Source organism: Saccostrea cucullata, unplaced genomic scaffold (assembly GCF_032062105.1).
Source record: "Saccostrea cucullata isolate Sc308-1 unplaced genomic scaffold, CSIRO_AGI_Scuc_v1 ctg616, whole genome shotgun sequence".
In the NCBI taxonomy this organism is placed as follows: domain Eukaryota; kingdom Metazoa; phylum Mollusca; class Bivalvia; order Ostreida; family Ostreidae; genus Saccostrea; species Saccostrea cuccullata.
This window is the reverse complement of record NW_026929709.1, coordinates 18,075-41,111: the sequence shown is the minus strand read 5'-3', so window position 1 is coordinate 41,111 and position 23,037 is coordinate 18,075. Positions and strand designations below refer to the sequence as shown.

The window sequence follows — 23,037 nt, the reverse complement described above, 5'->3', positions numbered from 1 at the left end:
ACATTTTCCTTTGTCTGTCTTTAATTTTCTGTAAATAATATTAATGTCGTTATTAGAATGAGTAATATTTAACATACGCACTCCATGTTTTTGCATAATTTTTGTGAACTCTACGATATTTTATTTTATCAACAACAAATATAATTGCACGTATAAATATAATGCTCGGATTGAAAATACATTAAAAAGACATCTCTGAAACGACTTGAACAATTAAGGTAAGTTAGAATTTCTTCCTTTCTGCTTTTCAGCTAAAAAAAAATTTAAAATTTAAGCCATATGCATTGATGTAATGTTTTTTCTCAAACCTTTTTCTTTTCTTTTGCAGAATCGAGATGACCAAGTACTTATTTTTATATATAATAACTTGTCTAATAATGTTTGGTAAGAATTTTATTTATTGTTTTGTAAGCTTATTATAATTCATTATCTTTTATTAAGATCCTTAATTGATAAGATTTAAAGTAGTCCGATCCTTAAACATGTCTTAAAAATCAAAAGTTGGGTAATTGAAAGTACTCCCAAAATGTTTCTGAATCCTCAGAGTTTACTCATGATATTTTTTCAAAGTTCTTCATTATTTTATTTATGTACTTCATGGGGGTAGAAATTTCTTTTTTTTTTTTTTCAAGACCGTATAGAAGTATTCAAAGACTCTTGGATAATACCAAGATGCAAAAAAGATTTTTTTTTTTTAAAAAAGGATGTTAATCTTAAGTATAATTTTAAGCACTTGTTAAATAAATGGCATCCATTCTATACTATGTAATTCAAAACCCTGAAGTTTCTTTATCTCCCATACCATCTTGTAGTACGTGAAGTGACGGGGAATATGGAGGCGGTCAGCTATTGTTTTGAGCTTCTCTTTGGAATGGGTATACACTATGATCACTTTTGTGAGGAGTATGGCGACATCTGTGACATATTTTGCTATAAATAAATTCCTCAACTATATGTTAACTAGGTAAGAAGTAGAGAATAATTTGGTCAAAATATCTATTTGAAAGATCTATTTAATAAAAAATAATTAATTTGATCAAAAATGCTAAATATGAAAGCCGTGTTTCTTAACATTTTACATGCTCTTTTTTTCAGTTTGATTCTTCTATTCGTGTCAGAAGACTGTAATAATTGTACAAGCAGTAGAAATAAAAGTCCCAGACAACGTGCATTTGTTTTTTTTATTTTGGAAACAAGATCAGAAGCCATACATAAGTTTTAAAATTTTCTCCTTCAAATACTAGTCCATGTATTATTATACCCCCCGCTTGAAAAGCGGGAGGGTATATATAGTAATCGTTAATTCCGTCCGTCTGTACGTCTGTCCGTCCGTTCGTCTGTTACGCTCTAGGGTACCCATGCATCTCTTATCCGCAACTCCTCTTATACCACTGAGTGAAATTTAATGAAACTTTCACAGAATCTTTATTACATATTGCCATTGTACACCTCCTATTTTACTTTTTGATCAGACACATATTTTGGGTTTCCCGGCCACGCCAAAACATGGACTTTGTCATCAGTTATAACGATATGGGAGGCGGGGGGTATCATTTAGTGAGCTCATTGCTCACAGTACCTCTAGTTTAAATGTACAAACATATCTATATTTCTTTTAGTCAGCAGTCCGTAATAGCAAAGTAAAAGGAAGCGGATTCGGTTTACAGTTCTCCTGATAATTAAAATTAAACTAGTTCTGGTTACAATTCATAACATTTTAAAACTATACCGGGTATTTAGAATAAAAATGCTAGGTGCAGTGACATATATAGCATCGATCGTTTTTGAAAAGGGGGGGGGGCAGTGAAAAATTAACCTACCTGAAAAAAAACTTGTCAAGCCAAAATAGAAAAAAACAACAACAAACAAACGAACTCGAAAATCCTATTTCGGGGTGTAAAGGTATAACAATGTTTTTAAACAAATGTTTCTCGACGAGTCAGATTCAAGTAATTTACCTGAAAGTATATAAAATAAGTTGTTATACCTTTAAAAAATTGTTCCTATATAAATGTATACGAAAAAAGTCTAACATTTCAAATGTTTTGCTGAGCGGGCATAAAAAATCGATGTTTGACCGCTGAGTGAGATGTTGGACAGGTCGATGAGATGTTGGACCGCTTATGTCACAGAATGGGCGGAGCTTAATCTCATTTTCATACGTTGTTAATCAACAGCGAGGAACCTGCGTTTACATCACTAAAGACAGTACAAAATACATGTACATATATGTAAAAAAAATTTAAATGAAAGGTATAACAAAACATTTATTGGCTATGTTCTCGGGCAAAATGCATTTTGTCGTCCCTCGAACCAAACTGTCTGCTGCCTCCGTCCTAACGGTATAGTCAGACAGTTTGGTTTTTGGGTCCGACGAAACAAATCTTGCCCTCTAGCTGCAGAACTGTAGCTCTCCGAAAAATGTATTGACAGACAGGATTGTCAATATATTTTTTCGGAGAGCTACAGTTCTGCAGCTACTTGCCCTCGAACTGGATCACTAAATGTATAACATCAGACATATTCACGACAAAGGTAACCTAAGTAAAACCAAACATTATCTGTACCGACTCTCTGCGAATCAACAGGAGAAAATAATTGTAGTTCCACATCCGGTTTTAAATGTTTCCGGCCCGCTTTACTATACAATCCATAGATAATTTGCTGATCCGAGTTCATTATTTTAAGATTTAAGAAGAATTCGACAGATCTTTTATATAATTTTTCAAACTTCAGAAAAATATTTTTGGTCGCTACTAACATGCCTCCTCCTACCCAAACCTCGTTTTCTTTGAATATAGACTCCATAGATATATTGCTACTAAATTCATTAATTTTGGTCATACAGAGTCGGCCTTTGTCTATATATGGCGGTGGATTTAGTCGAAAATAATGCTCGTCACAGACGATATCACGAAAGTAGCCAATATCTAGCCATGCGTAAAACTCTGTACGAAAAATATCCCTCTTCAAGGCGTCTGCAACAACGGCGAACTTAGTGTGCTGACATGCAGAATATTCCGGAAGTACCGTATTAGGGTAAAAATTTGGATAGTCTGGCTGTTCAAACACTGAACTAATATTGTTTACGATTTGGAAAGACCAGAATTTTCGCCGTTCTATAATTATGACTTTGGTTTTATTTGGAAAACTTTCTCGATATTTTTCCATTATCATTTTAAAGTTCAAACAATCGGTGTACACAACCAGCGGGTTGACCATCCTCTGAAATACAGAAGACCAGTCCATGTAATCGATGGCCGAGTATTCGAGTGACCCGTTCCCTTTTCGAAAACTCCCGAGGTCCCAGAATGCTGTTATGATTGTCATATTTTCGTGTATTTTTATCGTCATCTCTGTGGTCAATCTCTGTTTCCCAAATATTTGATATTTCATCTGAAATTGTGAAAAATATTAACATGTTAAAATCGAGTTTTACATAAGGAGTGAAAAGGGCCATATAGTTTTTACTGTAAAGGAGTAATATTGAATTATTTCATCATACCCAGGTGAGATTTGCCCGTAAGCTACATTTACTGGTGACGTTTACAAGAATCACCATAGAAACAGTGAAGAGAGCGACACACCATAGCAATGTTTTTCTGGATTTCTGGACTTGCTTCCACATTCAGTCTGCGAAATAGTACAAATATACTCAGCATGTCAAATTCAGTATAAGAACGCCTAACAATTGATATAAAACATTACAATCCAATGATAGGTTATATCAGATAACAAGGTCGTTATAACTACCATGGAATTTATGAAATGACGACGTTAACCAGGGTTGTTGAAGTCCCTGTAACATCAACGTATCTGTCAATAGCCTGCGACGCTTACAAATTGATCGAACTCGGAATTTGCTTTTGAGTAGCGAATAAATTGGTGGTATGAACGTTATTTACAAAGTTTTTTAGTGATGACAGGGTTCGGAGTGATACCTGGTTGCCAGGTATGAAATTTACTAACCAGGTGTCATTCCGAACTCTGTCACTTTCTAAAAAAAAACGTTGTAATTAACGTTAATACCCACAAGTTGTCAAATGTAATACATGAATGTGAATATCAACGACTAAAGTAGCATATTTTAAAATTAGTAGTTTTAAACTTACTTACTGATCATAAATTTATACTGAGAAAATTCAAATCGCTATATACTCCTCACAGTCGGACTGATAATTGTGAATACGCCAAGCGATAATTATGAGTAACTACAAATATACATATATAGCCTTAAGCAATCTGAATGAATTGGAAAGATATATATATCATTAATGAGCATATGTTACAATAAACATGAGGGAACCGCAGTAAACAACATTTTATAGGATTTAGACAGAAGATTTACATACGTTTAGAAATTAGGAAATTTTTTATGCCCCCGTAATCGAAGATCAAGTTTTTGCCCTGTCCGTCCGCCTATCTGTCTGTTGTCCGGAAAAAATTGAACCTTGACCATTACTTTTGAGTGCATGGAGCTATAGATTTCATATTTCACAGGTGTATTCCTTGTGACAAGACCTTTCTTAGCTAGGGTACCGCCAAATTTTACCTTGTGACCTTTGAATTTGACCCATTTTTATCCAGCCGTGGCCATTGATTTGAACCAGTGGTGTAGTTGCTTTTATATTTCAAGTGCATTCATTGTAAAAAGACCTTTTATGAATATAAATAACTTTTACCTTGGGGTTTGACAAACTTAAAATTATTCTTGGTAATAACTTTTGAACAGTTAGTACTGTTCATACTAGTATTTCACAGATGCATTTTTTGTGACGATGCATTCCTTTGGATACCAAGAATTTTGTTTTCGGCCTTGACCCAGGAGTTGATTTGCATACATTTAAAGTTTCCAACATCTTTCTCGGTTATAACTACAAACAAGGTAACGGCTTTATAACCCCATAAAGCGATTTGCTCATCACGTGATGGAACTGCATGCTTTTTCGCTGCTTTTTGCTTAGTTATACACCTGGCGAGGATGCTGAGATTTCTTATTATTGGTTATTGTCCCCCGCTTTCCCGAAAGCGAGGGGACATTAAATCTCACTCGTTCGTCAGTCTGTAGCTGTCTGTCACAAAAACTTTAACCTTGTCCATAACTTTTGATTTAGTGAAGGTATGAATTTTATATTTCACAGGTGCATTTCTTAGGACAAGACCTTTCTTTGAATACCACTAAATTTGACCTTATGACCTTGGAGTTTGACCCACTTTTACACACAAATTCCAAACTCTAACTTTGACCATTACTTTTCAACGGTACTAGGACTTTCATATTTCACATATATATTCTTTGTGGCATTCCATTCATTGAATACCGACAACTTTGACCTTGACCTTGGAAATTTCCATACTTATGAAAAAACTTTAACCTTGGCCATAACTTTTGAACGGTAGGTACTAGGACTTTCATTCTGTATACATTCAATCCTTGTGAGAAGACCTTTTACTGGATACAATCAACTTTGACCTTTTGACCTTGGAGATATCCGTACTTACAAAAAAAAAAAAACAACTTTAACCTTGACCATCATTTTTGAATGGTAAGGGCTAGGACATATGTAATTCCTGTGGCAAGACCTTTTATAGGATACCAACAACTTTGACCTTTTGACCTTGACCTTTGAGATTTTTGTACTTATGGAAAAACTTTAACCTTGACCATTTCTTTTGAACGGTAAAGGCTAGGGCTTTCATACTTCACATATGTAATCCTTGTGGCAAGACCTTATATACGATACCAACAACTTTGACCTTTTGACCTTTGAGATTTTTGTATTTATAAAAAATTAACCTTGACCATAACCTTTGGATGATAAAGGCTAGGGTTTTCACACTTCACATATGTATTCCTTGTGAGAAGACCTTTAACCCTTTGACTTTGGCCTTCTTTTTAAAAAACTTTAACCCTGGCCATACCTTTTGAACTGTTAGGGGTAGGACTTTCATACCTCACATATGTAATACTTGTAACAAGACCTTTCTTAAGAAACCCAAAACTTTGACCTTTGACCTACTTTTCAAAAACTTATCCCTGGCCATAATTTTTGAACAGGTAATGTTTGGGCTTTCATACTGCACATTCGTACTTTACGTGAGAAGACCCTACTTTGGGTACCAATATATTTAATTTGCATTTAAGAAAAGTTTAATCTTCGCTATGTTGCCATATGGGGGCATCAGTGTCTCACAAACACATCTTTTTCCTTATAAATTTTGATTGAGAAGAGATAAAATTTTTATATTTTTTGAGATGTGCATTACCTATTTCAAGATATTTGCTATGCTATGAATTCTGGCCCCTTGACTTTCACGATTGACCTTACTTTTCAAAGAAATAAACTTCGGTGATAATTTCTAAATGACATCTGCTAGGGCGTTCATATTTTACAAAATATGCCATAAAAATGACATCTCATCCACAAAGACACCGAAAGCAGGGGGCCACAATTCTTTGAATTTGCTTGTTTTTATTGTATCGAAGTTCAGGGAAATAATAATATGAGGAATTACTGTCTGTCTGGTTTTTTAATTTTATGATGATCAAACCAAACACTTTACATCTTCAGCATTTATGCAAATTATCGGCACTAGCAAAATTTATTGATCACAATATAAAACCAAAAATCTAGACAGTTACTCCTTATTTAAAACAAGAGACCCATGAGCCACATCGCTCACCTGAGTACTGTGGCTAGCATAAAAGCAGACATTAGTTTATTTTTGAAAAGTAGTCCCAACCATTCCTTAAAGGGGAGAGGGTATGATTTGCACAAACTTGAATCTACACTACCTAAGAATGCTTCCATATAAATACATGTATGACCAATCATGGCTTTGATATTCTTGAGAAGATTTTTACTATATATTTCTATTTTAAACTTTGATTGGCCAGTATGGCCCCGTCCAATCCCCGGGAACAAATTTGATTCTACACAAACCGAGGATGTTCCATAAAAATATACTCAATCATGGCTTTGCTAATCTTGAGAAGAAGATTTTTAAAGAATTTTCCTATATATTTCTATGTAAAACTTTAGTCGGTCATTGTGGCCCCGCCCTACCCCTGGAGGTCATGATTTGAACAAACTTGAATCTACACTACCTGAGGATGCTTCCATATAAAAATGACCAATCATGGCTTTGTTATTCTTGAGAAGAAGATTATTAAAGAATTTCCCTATATATTTCAATCTACTAGTATGTAAAACTTTGGTCGACCATTGTGGGGGGGGGGGATAGGTGTTCTGTCCTCAAACACCTGTGATACCAACTTACAGATCCGCGTTTTCAAGTTCGGACCCCCCTCTGGATCCGCGCATGGAGACTTTTGAAAACAATCTAGAATTCATAACAGAACAGTTATGAATCATTTTTCATGATTTTTGATAAATCAACATTCAGAATAAAGAAATACAAGAAATGTGTCATCAGACCTATTAAGAGGTCCATGGGTAACATGAAAATTTAGCTTAAACAAGAGGCCCATAGGCTTTATAGGTCACCAGAGTATCATGTAACAACTTTTAAACAATTGAATTTGGTAAAAAAAAATGTGTTTTAAACCAAAAGCCATGAATTTCACAATTTTGAAAGAAGCACCATTGTTTATCTTAACTATACACTTAGCATGCTTACTTTATTTACTTAATACCCAGAGGTAGATCAGAGTAACAAAGAGAAATGCATTTCCGCTTCATAACCAGTTGTGCACCTACCCCACAGGAACCAATGACGGTGGGGCCACATATTTCAATGGAAATTTTATCATAAATTTTATTTCATTATAAACTAGAACTGTCCAATAGGGACAAATACCCCCGCTGTGTTTTTTCAGAGTAGGTGCCAATTCACAAATATTTTATGGATCTATTAAAAGGTGTTTACTATTGTCTTAAAACAAATCAAGTGAAAATATAATTGCGGTGAAAATATAATTGCATGCTCATTAATTTTTTTCAGTTTATGAATCTAAGGTGCAACCAAATAAAACATCAATACTAATACACTGTAACAGTTTTTTTTTTTAATTTCATTAAAAAAAGAAATTGCAATTAATTGTCATGCTACGCCGGAAAATAATTGTTGCAAAAAGAAATATTATACAGAATCAAATTAATCTAAACTTTATATCAAATTCATTTTAAAAATAATAAAGTGCCCAACACAGCATGATACTCCATTCAAATATTGTTCATTCAATTAATATAAACAGTTTTGAATGTGAGGAAATCATGGCAACCTTTAAAAGGATTTCCATAATTTTTTTTTTCCTTTTGATATTTGTTTAAACATCTCCTGTGGTGTAAGCATTAATTATAACAAATAATCATCAAATGGTTGCATTATAGCTTGACAAATGCTCCTCCCCCACAAACAAACACATATGCATGTATCTTTCATGTGGGACATGATGCTCTGAAATTTGTAACTTGATATTTTAATTTTTTAAAAATATATCAATTTAACTAATTAGTATTAAAAACTTAATCTATAACAAATTGATTTTAGAAATAGAAGGCTGGCCATCAAATGACATATGCTATTTAAACTGACCAGCAGTTCCTCTGTCTAATTCCCAAAGGACCTTAATCAGAGATAACAGCTAACAGAAATGATTGAGAGAGCTAGCTTTCTACATTGAACTCATTAATTAATCTTTGACTGGATGCATGTCCACTGATAAATGCCAAGGGATGCAATTTTCTGTTATCAAAATTCTCCTTGACCAGTGCTTGATAATTATACCCTTGGGAGAGGTAGATTATCTCTTATAACATTTGATATGGATTGCTGTAAAGTATATAATGAAAATATATTATTTTCTTAATTTAACATTTTTTAAACAGGGATACAGAAACACTCTTACATTTTTGGGATTGTGTAATTCAATAGTAAAAGACAGGTTTCTTTTTAAAATTTCACTTAAATTAAAGGTCACGGTGACCTTAAAATAGGTCGTGACACACCTTCTACCCAAGATGCATAAACTGTTCAAGTTTGATGATTGTCAGTCTAATAGTTTTCTAGTTATGAGCCAAACAAAACCATAAAATAAAAAAGAAAAAACACCTGTAAAATGCAGAAAAATTACCCAATCATGATGAAAATACCAGGTGCACAACTTCATATGGTGAATAATAAGTGTACAAATTTTCAGACAAATCCATCCAATAGTTTCTGAGAAACGGTCCGGACAAAATCTTGTCTACAGACAGACAGACAGACAGACGGACAGACGGACATGCTGATTCCAATATACCCCCCTAAACTTCGTTTGCGGGGGTATAATGATTGATTAATACCAAAGAGCAGATTTCAAAGCATTAGTTTATTTTCAGACTATGTTACCCCCTCCCGTGGTACCCCTGACCCAAGGGCCCTGAAATTGACCATTTTGGAAGAGGCACATTTCTTCATCATAAATATGTACTTAGATCATTGGCATAATTCCCAGGAGCAATAAAGGAAAAAAGATTTCCAAAGAATTCATGCATTTTCACAATATAAGATCATTAAAGCCTCCCCCCTAATGCCAGAACCCCTGAAGCAGGGGCCATGAAATTCACAATTGCGAAGAAGCATCCTTCCTCATCATAACAGGGTACGTAGTTCATTGGTTTAATAGGAGCAGAGAAGAAGACTTAAAGAATTAATGCATTTTCACTATATAATCAATAGAGCCCAGCCCTAACACAGGAACTCCCCACCAAGCGGCCATGAAATTCACAATTTTGGAAGAGGCAGCCTTATTCAACATAACTATGTACTTGGTTGGTTTATTTAATGCCCAGGAGCAGAGAAAAAGATTTTCAAAGAAATAATGCTATTTCACTATATAATCTATTTAGCCCCGCCCTAGCACTAGAACCCCTGACCCTAGGGTCATGAATTTCACAATTTTGGTAGAGGACTCAATGCTCATTACAATCATGCCAACGGTTAGACTGCTTGATGTCCTGGGGTAAAGAAGAAGATTTTTAAAGATTGCATTAATTCTCATGGTTTAGGCCCCATCCCTCAGGCCCCAAGGGGGCAGGGAAATCAAATTCAAATTTTTGTTCCCCTTCACCCAATAATGCTTTGTGCCAGAATTGGTTGAGCGATTGTAGAGAAGAATCTGAAAATGTTCAAATGTTAAGACACGACACATGAAGGACGAAAACAGATAGCAATAGGTCATCTGAGTTTACTCAGGTGACCTAAAAAGCATTAAAAAGTTTACGCTATTAGGAAAATGTTTCCTTTTCCTTTATTACATGTACAAGAACTCAGTTCATCAACTGTGCAATAGCTCTAAAATATCATTTACTGCAACCATACACATGCATCTAAAATTGTTGCAAATTATAAATCAAGATGTGTTTGTAAAACACCGGTTTCCCCGTATGGAAACTAGGTTGAACTTTCTCAAACGCAAATCAAATATGTTGGTACCCAAAGTAAAGTCTTCTTACAAGAAATACACTTGTTAAAAATGAAAGCCCTCGCACCTCCTGTTCAAAAGAAATGGCCAAGGTTAAATTTTTTTTTAAGTAGGCCAAATTTCAAGGTCAAAGGGTCAAATTTGTTGGTACATTGTATGTAAAGGAAGGCCTTGTCACAAAAATTACAGTGTGAAGTATGAAAGCCCTAACCCTAACTGTTTAAAACTTATATCCAAGGTTAAAGTTTTTTTTAAGTTGGTCAAACTACTATAGGTCAAGGTCAAAGTTGTTGATTTCAAATGAAAGGTCTTGTCACAAGGATTACATTTGTGAAGAATGAAAGGCCTTAGTCTCCACTGTTCAAAAGTTAGGGCCGTGGTTAAAATTTTGTTAAACTGGTTCAGACTCCAAAGTCACAAGGTAAAATTTGATGGTACATATGTAACATATCGTATAAAGGCAATTAACACGAAAAGAGTGAAATGGCTGTGATTTATTTGAAGGGGGGAGCATATTTTTCTGATTATGCCCACAGTGGACTTTACAGATTAGTCACACATTTATGAAAAAAGTGTATTAGCTTTAACAACATTAAAAAAGAAGGTTTGTATATCTAACCCATTGTACATATACATGTATAACATATCGTATCAAGGCAAATAACACGAAAAGAGTGAAATGGCTATGATTTATTTGAAAGGGGCGGGGGGCATATTTTCCTGATTATGCCCACAGTGGACTTTACAGATTAGTTACACATTCATGAAGAGAGTTGAATGTATATAATACAGAAATTGTAATAATATCTACTGGCCTTTTTGATGAACCATTTGATTAAGACTTTCCCTCGGTGAAAAACCTAGGTGGATTGAAATGCTTTCATGAAAGTTGCATTTCAATCCAATGTTTTCTCAGCCGTCTGCAATACACTCAATGCCGACATCGGAGAAAACATCAATGTTTTCTCGGCCGTCCGCGTTTTATACGACGCGGACGGCCGAAAAAACATTGGATTGAAATTCAAATTTCAAACTGCATTTCAATCCACTTCCGTAAACCGAAATTCTTTATGCCTTTTCTTGGGAATATTCTATTAAATAAGTGTTTTAGCTTTAACGACATTAAAAAAGAAGGTTTTTTTATATCAAACCCATTGTACATATACATGTATACATGTACCTAGAGAAAGGTCTTGTCAATAGGAATAAACGTGAAATATGAAAGCCAAATTCTCAACCAATCAAAAATGAAAGAAAAAGTGAGCAAGCTCACATACCCCACGCTCCCCCAAAACTCAAAGTGCTGAAAATCCCGGAAAAAATGAAAGAATCGGAATTTCCCGGTAATATGCACATCTACACATTGTGTCCTAAATATCTGCAAAGTTTGATGAAATTCTGTGCAGCGGTTTATGAGGAGTTGCGCTGACAAACTGTTCATCACTATATTCAAGATATCCCCAAAAATCTAAGTTGTAAAGTGCGGAAATTCCCAGAAAAATAAAGGATTCGGAATTTCCTGGTAAAATGCACATCTATACATTGTGTCTTAAATATCTGCCAAGTCTGACGAAATTCTGTGCAGCGGTTTATGAGGGGTCGTACTGACAAAATGTTCATCTGTATATTCAAGGTATGGCCAAAAATCTAAGTTGAAAAGTGTGGAAATTCTAAGAAAAAATAAAGGAATCGGAATTTCCTGGTAATATGCACATCTACACATTGTGTCCTAAATACCTGCAAAGTTTGACGAAATTCTATGCAGCGGTTTATGAGGAGTTGTGCTGACAAACTGTATAAAAGGTATGGCCAAAAACCTAAGTTTTTAGTGCGGAAATTCCCGGAAAAAATAAAGAATCGAAATTTCCTGGTAATATGCACATCTACATATTGTGTCCTAAATATCTGCAAAGTTTGACGAAATTCTGTGCAGCGATTTATGAGGAGTTGCACTGACAAACTGTTCATCTCTATATTCAAGGTATGGCCAAATGCCTAAGTTGAAAAGTGCGGAAATTCCCGGAAAAAATAATGGAATCGGGATTTCCTGGTAATAAGCACATGTACACATTGTGTCCTAAATACCTGCAAAGTTTGACGAAATTCTGTGCAGGGGTTTATGAGGAGTTGCGCTGACAAAAAAACAAGAGGCCCAGGGGCCACAGCGCTCACCTGAGCACATTGGCTAGGAAAAAGCACATATCAGATCAGAACTGAAAGTTTACTGGGGGGGGGGGGGGGGGCTTGAATTTTAACCCCCCAAGGGGTTCATGATTTGAACAAACTAGAATCTACACTACCTGAAGATGTTTTCCATATTAATTAGTGATGGGGAATCGGAAATAAATCAGAATCGATAATCGGTAATAATCGGCTGGGCATAATCGATTAATAATCGATCATAATCGGAATTTTGAACTTTAATGAAATTAATATAGAAAAGTTAAAACTTATTCAGATTTCTGTCAGACTTTTACAAAAAAAAAACCATTTACTTACATAAAATATTCAAAGATGTTAATTGAAATTTCTTTTTTAAAAAGTGGAAAATAATATTTTGTTTACTTTAAACAATATAGGACTATTGAAACAGAAAGGGATTTTTTTTATCAAGTCCATGTAATGGGTATTTTACTGATATTAGCCCACCTTTCATTTAATACATGTAGCCTACGTATTTATTTCTTAAAATTAGTTTTAATTAGTTAAAATTGCAAGTTTTAAAAGTAAGTATCCAGAAGTTAGACTTGTGTTTATGATTATAATTAAAATAAAGATTGACTAGACTAATTATGTTTTCCTTTACTTGCAATATAACCGTTTCCTGGTATTAGTCTAACCCCATATTTAATCATGGCGGTAAAAGTATCAACAAGACACGGGATCCTTCCATGTTTTCAACATTCATCACTACTTTTATGCTCTTTGCACTTGGATTTGGTAATAAAATTAAAGTATAACAAATTTATGTTTTGTTAGCGATGTCGGCGACATTTATTTTATAATCGATTAGTAGCATCGAAGAGCTTCTAACGACCGACAATCGATTGTCGCCGACAATCGTTCCATCACTAATATTAATATCACTAATCATAGCTTTGAAGTACTTGAAAAGAAGATTTTTAAAGGTTTCCCTATAAATCCCTATGTAAAACTTGGGTCGGCCATTTTGGCTCCACTCTAGCCCTGGGGGTCATGATTTGAACAAACTTGAATATACACAATCTGACAATGATTCCATGAGTTTCATCTCTCCTGGCCAAGTGGTTCTTGAGAAGAAGATTTTTAAAGATTTTTCCTATATCTTTCAATGTAAAACTTGGGTCGGCCATTTTGGCCCCACCCTAGCCCCGGGGGTCATGATTTGAACAAACTTGAATGTACACTACCTGAGGATGATTCCACATGAGTTTCATCTTTCCTGGCCCAGTGGTTCTTGAGAATAAGATTTTTAAAGATTTTTCCTATATCTTCCTATGTAAAACTTGGGTTGGCCATTTTGGCCCCACTCTAGCCCCGGGGGCCATGATTTGAACAAACTTGAATCTACACTACCTGAAGATGGTTCCATATTAATATCACTAATCATAGCTTTGAAGTACTTGAAAAGAAGATTTTAAAAGGTTTCCCTATAAATCCCTATGTAAAACTTGGGTCGGCCATTTTGGCTCCACCCTAGCCCTGGGGGTCATGATTTGAACAAACTTGAATCTACACTACCTGAAGATGGTTCCACATGAATGTCATCTCTCCTGGCCCAGTTGTTCTTGAGAAGAAGATTTTTAAAGATTTTTCCTATATCTTCCTATGTAAAACTTGGGTTGGCCATTTTGGCCCCACCCTTGCCCTGGGGGTCATGATTTGAACAAACTTGAATCTACACTACCTGAGGATGATTCCACATGAGTTTCATCTTTCCTGGCCCAGTGGTTCTTGAGAAGAAGATTTTTAAAGATTTTTCCTATATCTTCCTATGTAAAACTTGGGTCGGCCACTTTGGCCCCACCCTAGCCCTGGGGGTCATGATTTGAACAAACTTGAATCTACACTACCTGAGGATGATTCCACATGAGTTTCATCTTTCCTGGCCCAGTGGTTCTTGAGAAGAAGATTTTTAAAGATTTTTCCTATATCTTCCTATGTAACACTTGGGTCGGCCATTTTGGCCCCACCCTAGCCCCGGGGGTCATGATTTGAACAAACTTGAATCTACACTACCTGAGGATGATTCCACATGAATTTCATCTTTCCTGGCCCAGTGGTTCTTGAGATGAAGATTTTTAAAGATTTTTCCTATATTTTACTATTTAAAACTTGGGTCAGCCATTTTGGCCCCACCCTAGCCCCGAGGGTCATGATTTGGGCAAACTTGAATCTACACTACCTGATGATGATTCCACATGAGTTTTATCTTTCCTGGCCCAGTGGTTCTTGAGAAGAAGATTTTTAAAGATTTTTCCTATATCTTCCTATGTAAAACTTGGGTCGGCCATTTTGGCCCCACCCTAGCCCCGGGGGTCATGATTTGAACAAACTTGAATGTACACTACCTGAGGATGATTCCACATGAATTTCATCTTTCCTGGCCAAGTGGTTTTTGAGAAGAAGATTTTTTAAAAATGCCATTAATTTTTCTCTAAATCATAATTATCTCCCCTTGAAAAAGGGCGTGGCCCTTCATTTGAACAAACTTGAATCCCCTTTACCCAAGGATGCTTTGTGGCAAGTTTGGTTGAAATTGGCCAAGTGGTTCTTGAGAAGAAGTCGAAAATGTGAAAAGTTTACAACAACGACAACACCGACAACAATGATGACAACTCCGACAACGACAGACAACGGACAAATTGTGATCAGAAAAGCTCACTTGAGCCTTTGGCTCAGGTGAGCTAAAAAGGACTGACTGACTGATTGACTGACTGACTGACACTCTGACGGACGGGTCAAAAACATTATACGTCACGCAACTAGTTGCGTGGGGTATAAAAACATTATACCTCATGCAACTAGTTGTGTGGGGTATAATTATGGACAAAGTAAAAGTTTTTGCGGACAAACAAAGATTAACTGACAGACAGAAGGACAAAGCAAAAACTATATACCTCATAATAAAAATAATGCTAAATCAAAAATGAATCTAAAAATAAAAAACTATAAAATGAAAATAAATATACAATGACCAAATTTGTATATAATGCATCAAAAATTACAAAATAAATTTATATGACCACGAATCATATAAATGCATATATGTAATAGGTAGCAGAATATTTTTTAATGCTCAAACATTTATTCAAGCATGCATTCCAGATATTAGATTGATTGGTTGATTGTATACTGTTTAATGTCCCTCTCCAGAATATTTCACTGATATGCAGATGTCACCATTGCCGGTGAAGGGCTGCAAATTTAGGCCTATGCTCGGCACTTACGGCCTTTCAGCAGGGAGGGATCTTTATCGTGCCCCACACCTGCTGTGACACGGGGCATTAGATATACAGATGCAACATCACAGAGAAAATAGACAATTTTTGGCTATGATAGCAATCCTAAATCCTCCTATTATCAAAGAAGATTATTTACATGCTTGAAAATGGTGATTAACTTTCGGCACAGAAAAAAAATGTAAAACAGAATAATTACAAATTAAAATTTCAAAGCCTAACTTTTAAGACAATAGGCTCATGGGTCATAGAGACAACATACCCTATAAAAGGAAATTTTAGCAGGAGGCAAATTTAGCAATGTCCTCAAAAAATGGTTTTATATTTTTAGCAAGATGCAATTTTAGCAAGTTTAAAATGCTCACTAAAGAAGCTATTACAAATAAAAAGTGAATTAATTTTTAGCGATATTCAATTTTAGCGATCTCAACATCATCGCTAATAATGTCAAAATTACTGTAAACCAACTTTTATTCGCGGCGACTTTATTTCGCGATTTACCAGGGGAAAACTAGTTTGCGACAATTAATTTTCGTGATCAAGCCGATTTTGGATCTGTTATTAGTGTACACAGAGACTTTAAAGACCGATTCACGGCGAGAAATATTCGCGATGACAAGGCTCTCGCGAACTTCGCGAAAATTTCTCGCACGCGAATAAAAGTTGGTTTACAGTAATTCCTCGATGAAATTTCTGCTTATACGGTATCATAAGATTCTCAGGCTATGGCTATTTTAACTTCAGCTACTTAGTCTGAGTGTTGACAAAAATGACTATAGATTGTTGAGACAAAACAAACCAATGTCAAACCATTGCATATCTTATTTTTTTCTGCATCCTATCAGCTTCAAGATAAAGTACATGAACCAGCATTTTATCAGTCTCGTTAATTTGTCTATTTCCTTTTCTGAAATGCTCCGATGAAGTAGATGAAATGCACTGAACACATTCATTACACTTTTGCTAGTGTGGCACTCCTTTATGTCATTTCTAAATCCATCACAGACATTTTATCCAGCTCATAAAATGTTCAAGTCCAACATGATTGATGGCAGACAAATTCAGATGCCTGTAATCTATATTTATTTACGCATTTTTGCTTTGACCTCCAAGTCCTTGATATTCTTCTCCAGCTTCTTATATGACAGCCTCAAGATTGCCTTAAAAGAGGTAAAAAGCATAAAAAATTTGTCAAATTTAGACTTTAATTTCAAACATATAACTTATTACAATGTATTCATGTAAAAAACTTTACTCTTTGATGGCCTTGCTATAGACTCAGGTTTAATGATTCAAACAATCTTTAAGTTAACAAGCAGATTAACTCAACAAACTGTGACCTTACTTTTCTTCATGTATGTAAACAAAATCTGGTCTTCTGCACGGACACTTAAGTTTTTGTTGATAATTATTACTTACAAATTAGTTTAAAGAAATAATATTTCTATCTATCACAGTATGTATATACATGTACATATAATTGTTCTAACCTGTGATAAATCTTTCCAGAACATCTCAAAGACATCGTTATCCAGGACATCAGTTTCCTTTGTAGCATGATCTACTTTGTTTCTATAGATTCTTATTCTCTCCATATCATCTGTTTTCTCATTATCACCAATTTCAGGCTTCTTTATAAAATTCAACCTTTTGTTGGGGATGTTACCATAGTAACAGTAATAGTTGATTTACCAAAGTTTCTCATGTAGCTTTGCCGCAAGTTTATACATCAAGGTGACATCCAGTTGTGAAGATTTAGCAGGTGGTTTCTTTAAAAAATGCCATTTTTCGTTTAAACATGTTGAGAACTATAAAACATAGCAACCAATTTTTGCCTGATTTCAGTTTAGGGTATCAATGACTTTTATCATAGAGAGTTTGGAGAAATTCTGAGACTATGCGTGCCACAGCTCCTATATAAAATTTCAAATCATTACAGAGAATGGCTCTTAATTAATGGAAATGTAACAGGATGAACCTGAATCATTTATTTAACTGAATGGTGACTGAACGGTCTGGAAAGAGTCCTGACTGTGTGAGATCCTGTGGTCTGTAACTTGATCTGAAAAGCCATATTACGTCTGGCTGACAGGTGCTGATCACCAGATCAACCTTGATGCTACAGGTCTCATTTGATCTGCTGATCCATCCCTGTCAACTCAAAGTGATAGGACTCTTCAGATCAAGTTACTGTTATATAATAATTAGGAATGGCAATCAATTGCAGAATTGCTAATCGGTTAACCGCAAAATGTTCCGACAGATTAACCCGTAGTCGTATCAAGATATACATTTTCTTTTTATATACACAAACAGGCTAAAAAGACATTAGAATTTTTATTCTGTTTATTATTTTGATCGTGGAATTTTATGTACAAGAAAATCTTGGATTCGGACATGTCACCAGAGAACAGGTTATTCAAGAACACACTCGACCTCTAGCCCAAACTATACCTTAAGACTACAGTATTTTATATCATTTCACAGATACGGTGGGTTGTGGAGTCAGCCAATGCCAGAATCAAGCAATGGCATTATCTAGGGCACATTCTACCCTCTAACCAAATACCTTACATAGGAGACTTTGTTAGGATTGTATGTGCCATTAGCAATAAGTAAGTATTTATTTGTATGATATATACTTGACATATAATTCACAATCTATAACAAGAAGTCTGTTAGCCAGTGCTCATTAATTTAGTTACCGGTAATGCTTACTAGTAATATCCCCTCTTTAATGTGAATTTGAAATGGACAGATGCACAGATAAATAGGAAGTTGATATCGAATTTGTACAAAAATAAATTCTACCATATGGGATGCCCAAATAAAGAGATTTTGAAAATAAATTGAATAAGTGTTGCTGATTTAAATATAGTTTCTTAATGCATTCTCAGTGTATTAAATGTATATTGTTACTTTCAGATACTTAAACCTCTGGCTTCTGGTGACACTGAGGAGGATCAGGCACTTGGTGCAAAGATGGTTTTTCTATCCAAGCAGGTTAATACCCTTCAACAACATGTAGAGGACAATCATCTAGACCGACAATCTGTCTGTTGGAGTGAGATCGACGATCTGCCTGACTTCCCCCACCTGGACGAGGATCAACTCAGATTCCTCACTTGTGGAATATACCATGCTATGCGAAGGAGCATCTTGACGGCAACTGCAGTATCCAAGTACACAGAGAGGAGCCAGGCCTTCTACGTGTCAAACTACAAAGTAGACATGTATCAGCAAGAAGCTACTTGTTGTGGGTTCAGTTTGATGCCGGTAACATCAAGGCGTGGTACTGTAAGTGCAGGGCTGGGGCTCGTGTTGTGGGCATGTGCTCACATGTTGCCGCAATCCTATGGTACTTAGGATATGCTCGCCATCACAAGGATGAGAGACTGGGTGTGCGGGACTGGGGGGAAGAGGCCACATTGGTGGATATCTCTGATAGTTCTAGGGACAGTGATGAACCAGAGGAGTAAAAGTATGGAGGCCATGGTTGTAACACCTGTAAATAGTATTATTGTAACAGTACAGTTAAGTGATACACAGTTGAAGGAAGGCCAGGGCATATTGCTTTGCTGTTTTGGAAGGGGGGGGGGGCATAAGTGTTTTACAAACACCTCTTGTTTATTTATAAATCAAACCAGCATATAAATATATCTTTTCTCTTTTTAATTTGCTAAAACTAGGTTCATGAGAAGGACGGAAAACTAGCAGCATGTTTTTTTTTTAATTAAAAAAAGTATATTATTAGGATAAATAATTTGCATTACAGAAAATATGCATTGTAGCATGTGTAGTGATATTAATATTGTTCATAATTTGTAAACCATGACAGTGAGTTTCAGTTTTGCACTTGCATTTGATAAGGTATAGAACAATATATAACAACTAGATACGATCTCGTTGCGAGCAACGAGAGGTCTTCCGTCCGATTCAGGAAAAAAAACCCTCGTAAAATCAAGCTGAAAAGTGATTCAAAATTTTGGTCACAAGGAGGATTGAACTCAGGTCGCCAACGTGAATGCACTTTTTTTCTCTTTTATCCCTAACACGCAAACCATTATACTATAATTGGGAGCACTGCTCTAAATATACTTGTGTATACTTTTGCAACAGAACATTTGTCTAAGAATTATAAAAGGCGGACCACTATTCATAATTTCACGCCAAACGCCACGAGTAAATATTCGCGCCTTTTCTTTGGACTGATCTATTAAATACGTGTGATAGCTTCAATGAAATTAAATAAATAAAACGTTCTTATGGCCTTTATTTTATTTCGACGTTAAGAAAGTATATTTAACACGTTGTACACATTACATATCGTATCTAGCCCAGTTACACTAAAGCAGTGAAACGGAAATTAAGTTTCAAGATTGACACTCAATTGCAACGTACTACTACGTGAAAGTCCATGCAATTTTTCACATTTCATGTATCCTTATGTCAGAATGGTTCAATCAAACGCTCAGCTGCCTCCATAAACCCCTACTTGCGAAATGGCGGAGTAGACAGAGACAGCCGCCATCTTGGGCCCGCTTCAGATTTTCAAATATTAATATCTAGAGTTCAGATTAACCAATACTAAAACAACTTATATAGTAAGCATCAATGGAAAGGTCACTATTAATATTCCAAAAATAAATGAAAAATATTGAAGAACAAAAAAGTTAGAAAATGCACTTTTTTAAATTCGCATCTCCTAACGACAGGAAGTATTGACGACGAACGAAAGGTCGCGTCCTGGATAGTGAATATCACGATCTATAATCCCTGAAAGTTTCATGTTGATATCTTCTACCGTTCTTGAGATTAACCGTGGACAAAATGTCATTTTAAATTCAGAAAATGTCCCGTAACTTGGCACCAGAAGAGAATTTTCAAAAAATCTCTCGGAAAAAATAACTTCAGATAACAACACATAATTTCTGTAAATTTCATGAAAATCCACCCAGTAATCTTCGAGAAATCGCGTGCACAAAATTTGGTGTACGGAAAAATAATAATAACTAGATGTGAAACTCGTTGCGAGCAACGAGAGGTCTTCCGTCCGATTCCGGGAAGAAAACGTTAAATGGAGCTGAAAATGTAAAAAAAAAAAAAATATTTGCACAGAAAGGGGGATTGAACGCAAATCACCAGCATGAAATTCCAACGCTCTGAATATTACGCTATTGGGACCTCTACTCTAAATCTGCTTGTATATATTCACGAAACAGTGCTTCTCTCTAAAATTTATCAAAGGCGGGTCACTATTCAAAATTCAGCGCCAAACGCCACGAGTTAATCTTCGTACCTTTTCTTTGGAATGTTCTATTAAATAGGAGTTATAGCTTCAATGAAATTAAAAAAATGAACGTTCTTATAGCCTACGTTTCGAAGTTTAGAAAGTATATATTTAACACATTTTACAATTTCCATATTGTATTTATGCATGTAACACTAAAGCGATGAAACGGTTATAAATTTTAAACTTTTTTTTTCAATTTCCTGTTTATCCCCAAAGTGAACTATCCCGATTAGTTAATCGAAAAAGGTTGAAACGTTTCGCCGAAAAACATGGCTCGCCCTACATGTACAACAGTCTAGGAATCAGATATCATTTATGCTCAATAACTTGAATCAGGTCTTTGAGACAAGAATGCTAAAATAAACTCCATGAAGCGATCTTTAAAAAAATTGTTTTCTTATTTTTGTCTTATTTTAAGTTTAATATGACACAATTGTGCATAGAAAAACAGTGGTTGAGATTTATACTTGATATTGATATTGATATAATTGACATTCTTTTTTGAAAAAGTATTATTTATTAGTATGATAAATTTAAGATCTGTTTTTCCGTAGTGCACAAAAGATATTAGGTATCGAATTTCATTTGCACATTTAGTCTTTTCTTTTTCTACTTTAAGAACCAGCCAAAACCAATTATAGAAGACGTTAGTTTCATACAGAACTGCAACGTAACTACGACGTGCCAATCCAAGTATTCCTTTACATTTCATTTATCCTTATGTTACTTTCGTTCAAGCAAACGCTTGGCTGCCTCCGTAAACCCCTATTGCGAAATGTCGGCGTTGAAATGGACAGCCGCCATTTTGGACCCTCTTCAGATTTTTGAATGCTAATATCTAGAATTTAGATTTATCAGCATTCAAACAAATTATATAGTAGGCATTATTAGAAGGGTTTCTATTTACATACCAAAAATAAATGAAAAATACTGAAAAACAAAAAAGTTAGAAAATACGATTTTTTTCAATTTACATCTCGTAACGACCGGAAGTACTGACAACGCACGAAAAGGTGATTCTGCAAACCACAAAGTCATGATCTATCATCTCCAGTAAGTCTCCAGTTCATATCCTCAGCCATTTTCGATAAAAGTGCGCGACAAAATCACATTTTAAAATCAGAAAATTGTCCATAACTTGGCACCAGAAGCGAATTTTCCAAATTTCTCTACGGATGTAACAACTTCATATAATGACACATATTTCGTGAAAGTTTCATGAAAAACCGCTGAATAGTTTTCGAGAAATCGCCTGCACAAAATTTTGTCAAAAAAAAGAATAATAAGAATAATAATAGGAAACAGTAGAATCACTATAAGGTCTTCCGTGAAGACGAAAGACCTTAATAAGAAGCAATAGAATCACTATAAGGTCTTCCGTGAAGACGGAAGACCTTAATTATATATAGTCAGATTTCTGGTTAGGAATTACCCGAGTTTACTTGTAGCTGTATTTACCTATCATGAAGAGGAAGAATAAATGTTAATTTAAAATTAATGTATATGAATATTTATTGCAAAAAGTGAATTTATTGAATATGTTATTTAATATTGATTATTATATTTAAAAAATGACTGTCATTTCTTTAAAAAAAATTAAGCTGATATATAATTAAGAAATTGACACCAATTACTTTTCATGGTTATTTCTTAATTATGCAGTATGAATTTCTATCTTGTTATAAAAGTAAAGATTCATAGATTGAAATAATTCAGAACTTGTAATTGAAATAATATTAATTTTAGTTGTTTTAATTTGTAATTAATTTTTCCAATTTTCTCCTATAATTTCACCTTTACCCTATCTAACAACTTTGGTCTGTTGATCTAGACAATACCAATTAATTATCATCTCACCTGGTCAAATTCCTGCT

General features: G+C 35.0%; 1 protein-coding gene and 2 long non-coding RNA genes across 3 annotated transcripts; 2 read left to right on the top strand and 1 right to left on the bottom strand.

Moving 5' to 3' along the window:
- LOC134281900 (uncharacterized) lies at window positions 1-1,169 on the top strand. The gene is made up of 4 exons (XR_009995187.1): window positions 1-218; window positions 329-384; window positions 813-964; window positions 1,096-1,169. It is a non-coding gene; the product is annotated as an uncharacterized LOC134281900 (long non-coding RNA).
- Window positions 1,170-1,637: 468 nt separating this feature from the next.
- LOC134281899 (uncharacterized) lies at window positions 1,638-3,972 on the bottom strand. Its single transcript, XM_062764327.1, has 2 exons — window positions 3,506-3,972; window positions 1,638-3,396 (listed from the first exon to the last, which is right to left on the bottom strand). Exons 1-2 carry the CDS (start codon window positions 3,626-3,628, stop codon window positions 2,515-2,517), a joined length of 1,005 nt encoding a protein of 334 aa, XP_062620311.1. The 5' UTR covers window positions 3,629-3,972; the 3' UTR covers window positions 1,638-2,514.
- Window positions 3,973-10,758: 6,786 nt separating this feature from the next.
- LOC134281921 (uncharacterized) lies at window positions 10,759-15,667 on the top strand. The gene is made up of 3 exons (XR_009995192.1): window positions 10,759-10,871; window positions 11,614-11,688; window positions 15,464-15,667. It is a non-coding gene; the product is annotated as an uncharacterized LOC134281921 (long non-coding RNA).
- Window positions 15,668-23,037: the final 7,370 nt, after the last annotated feature.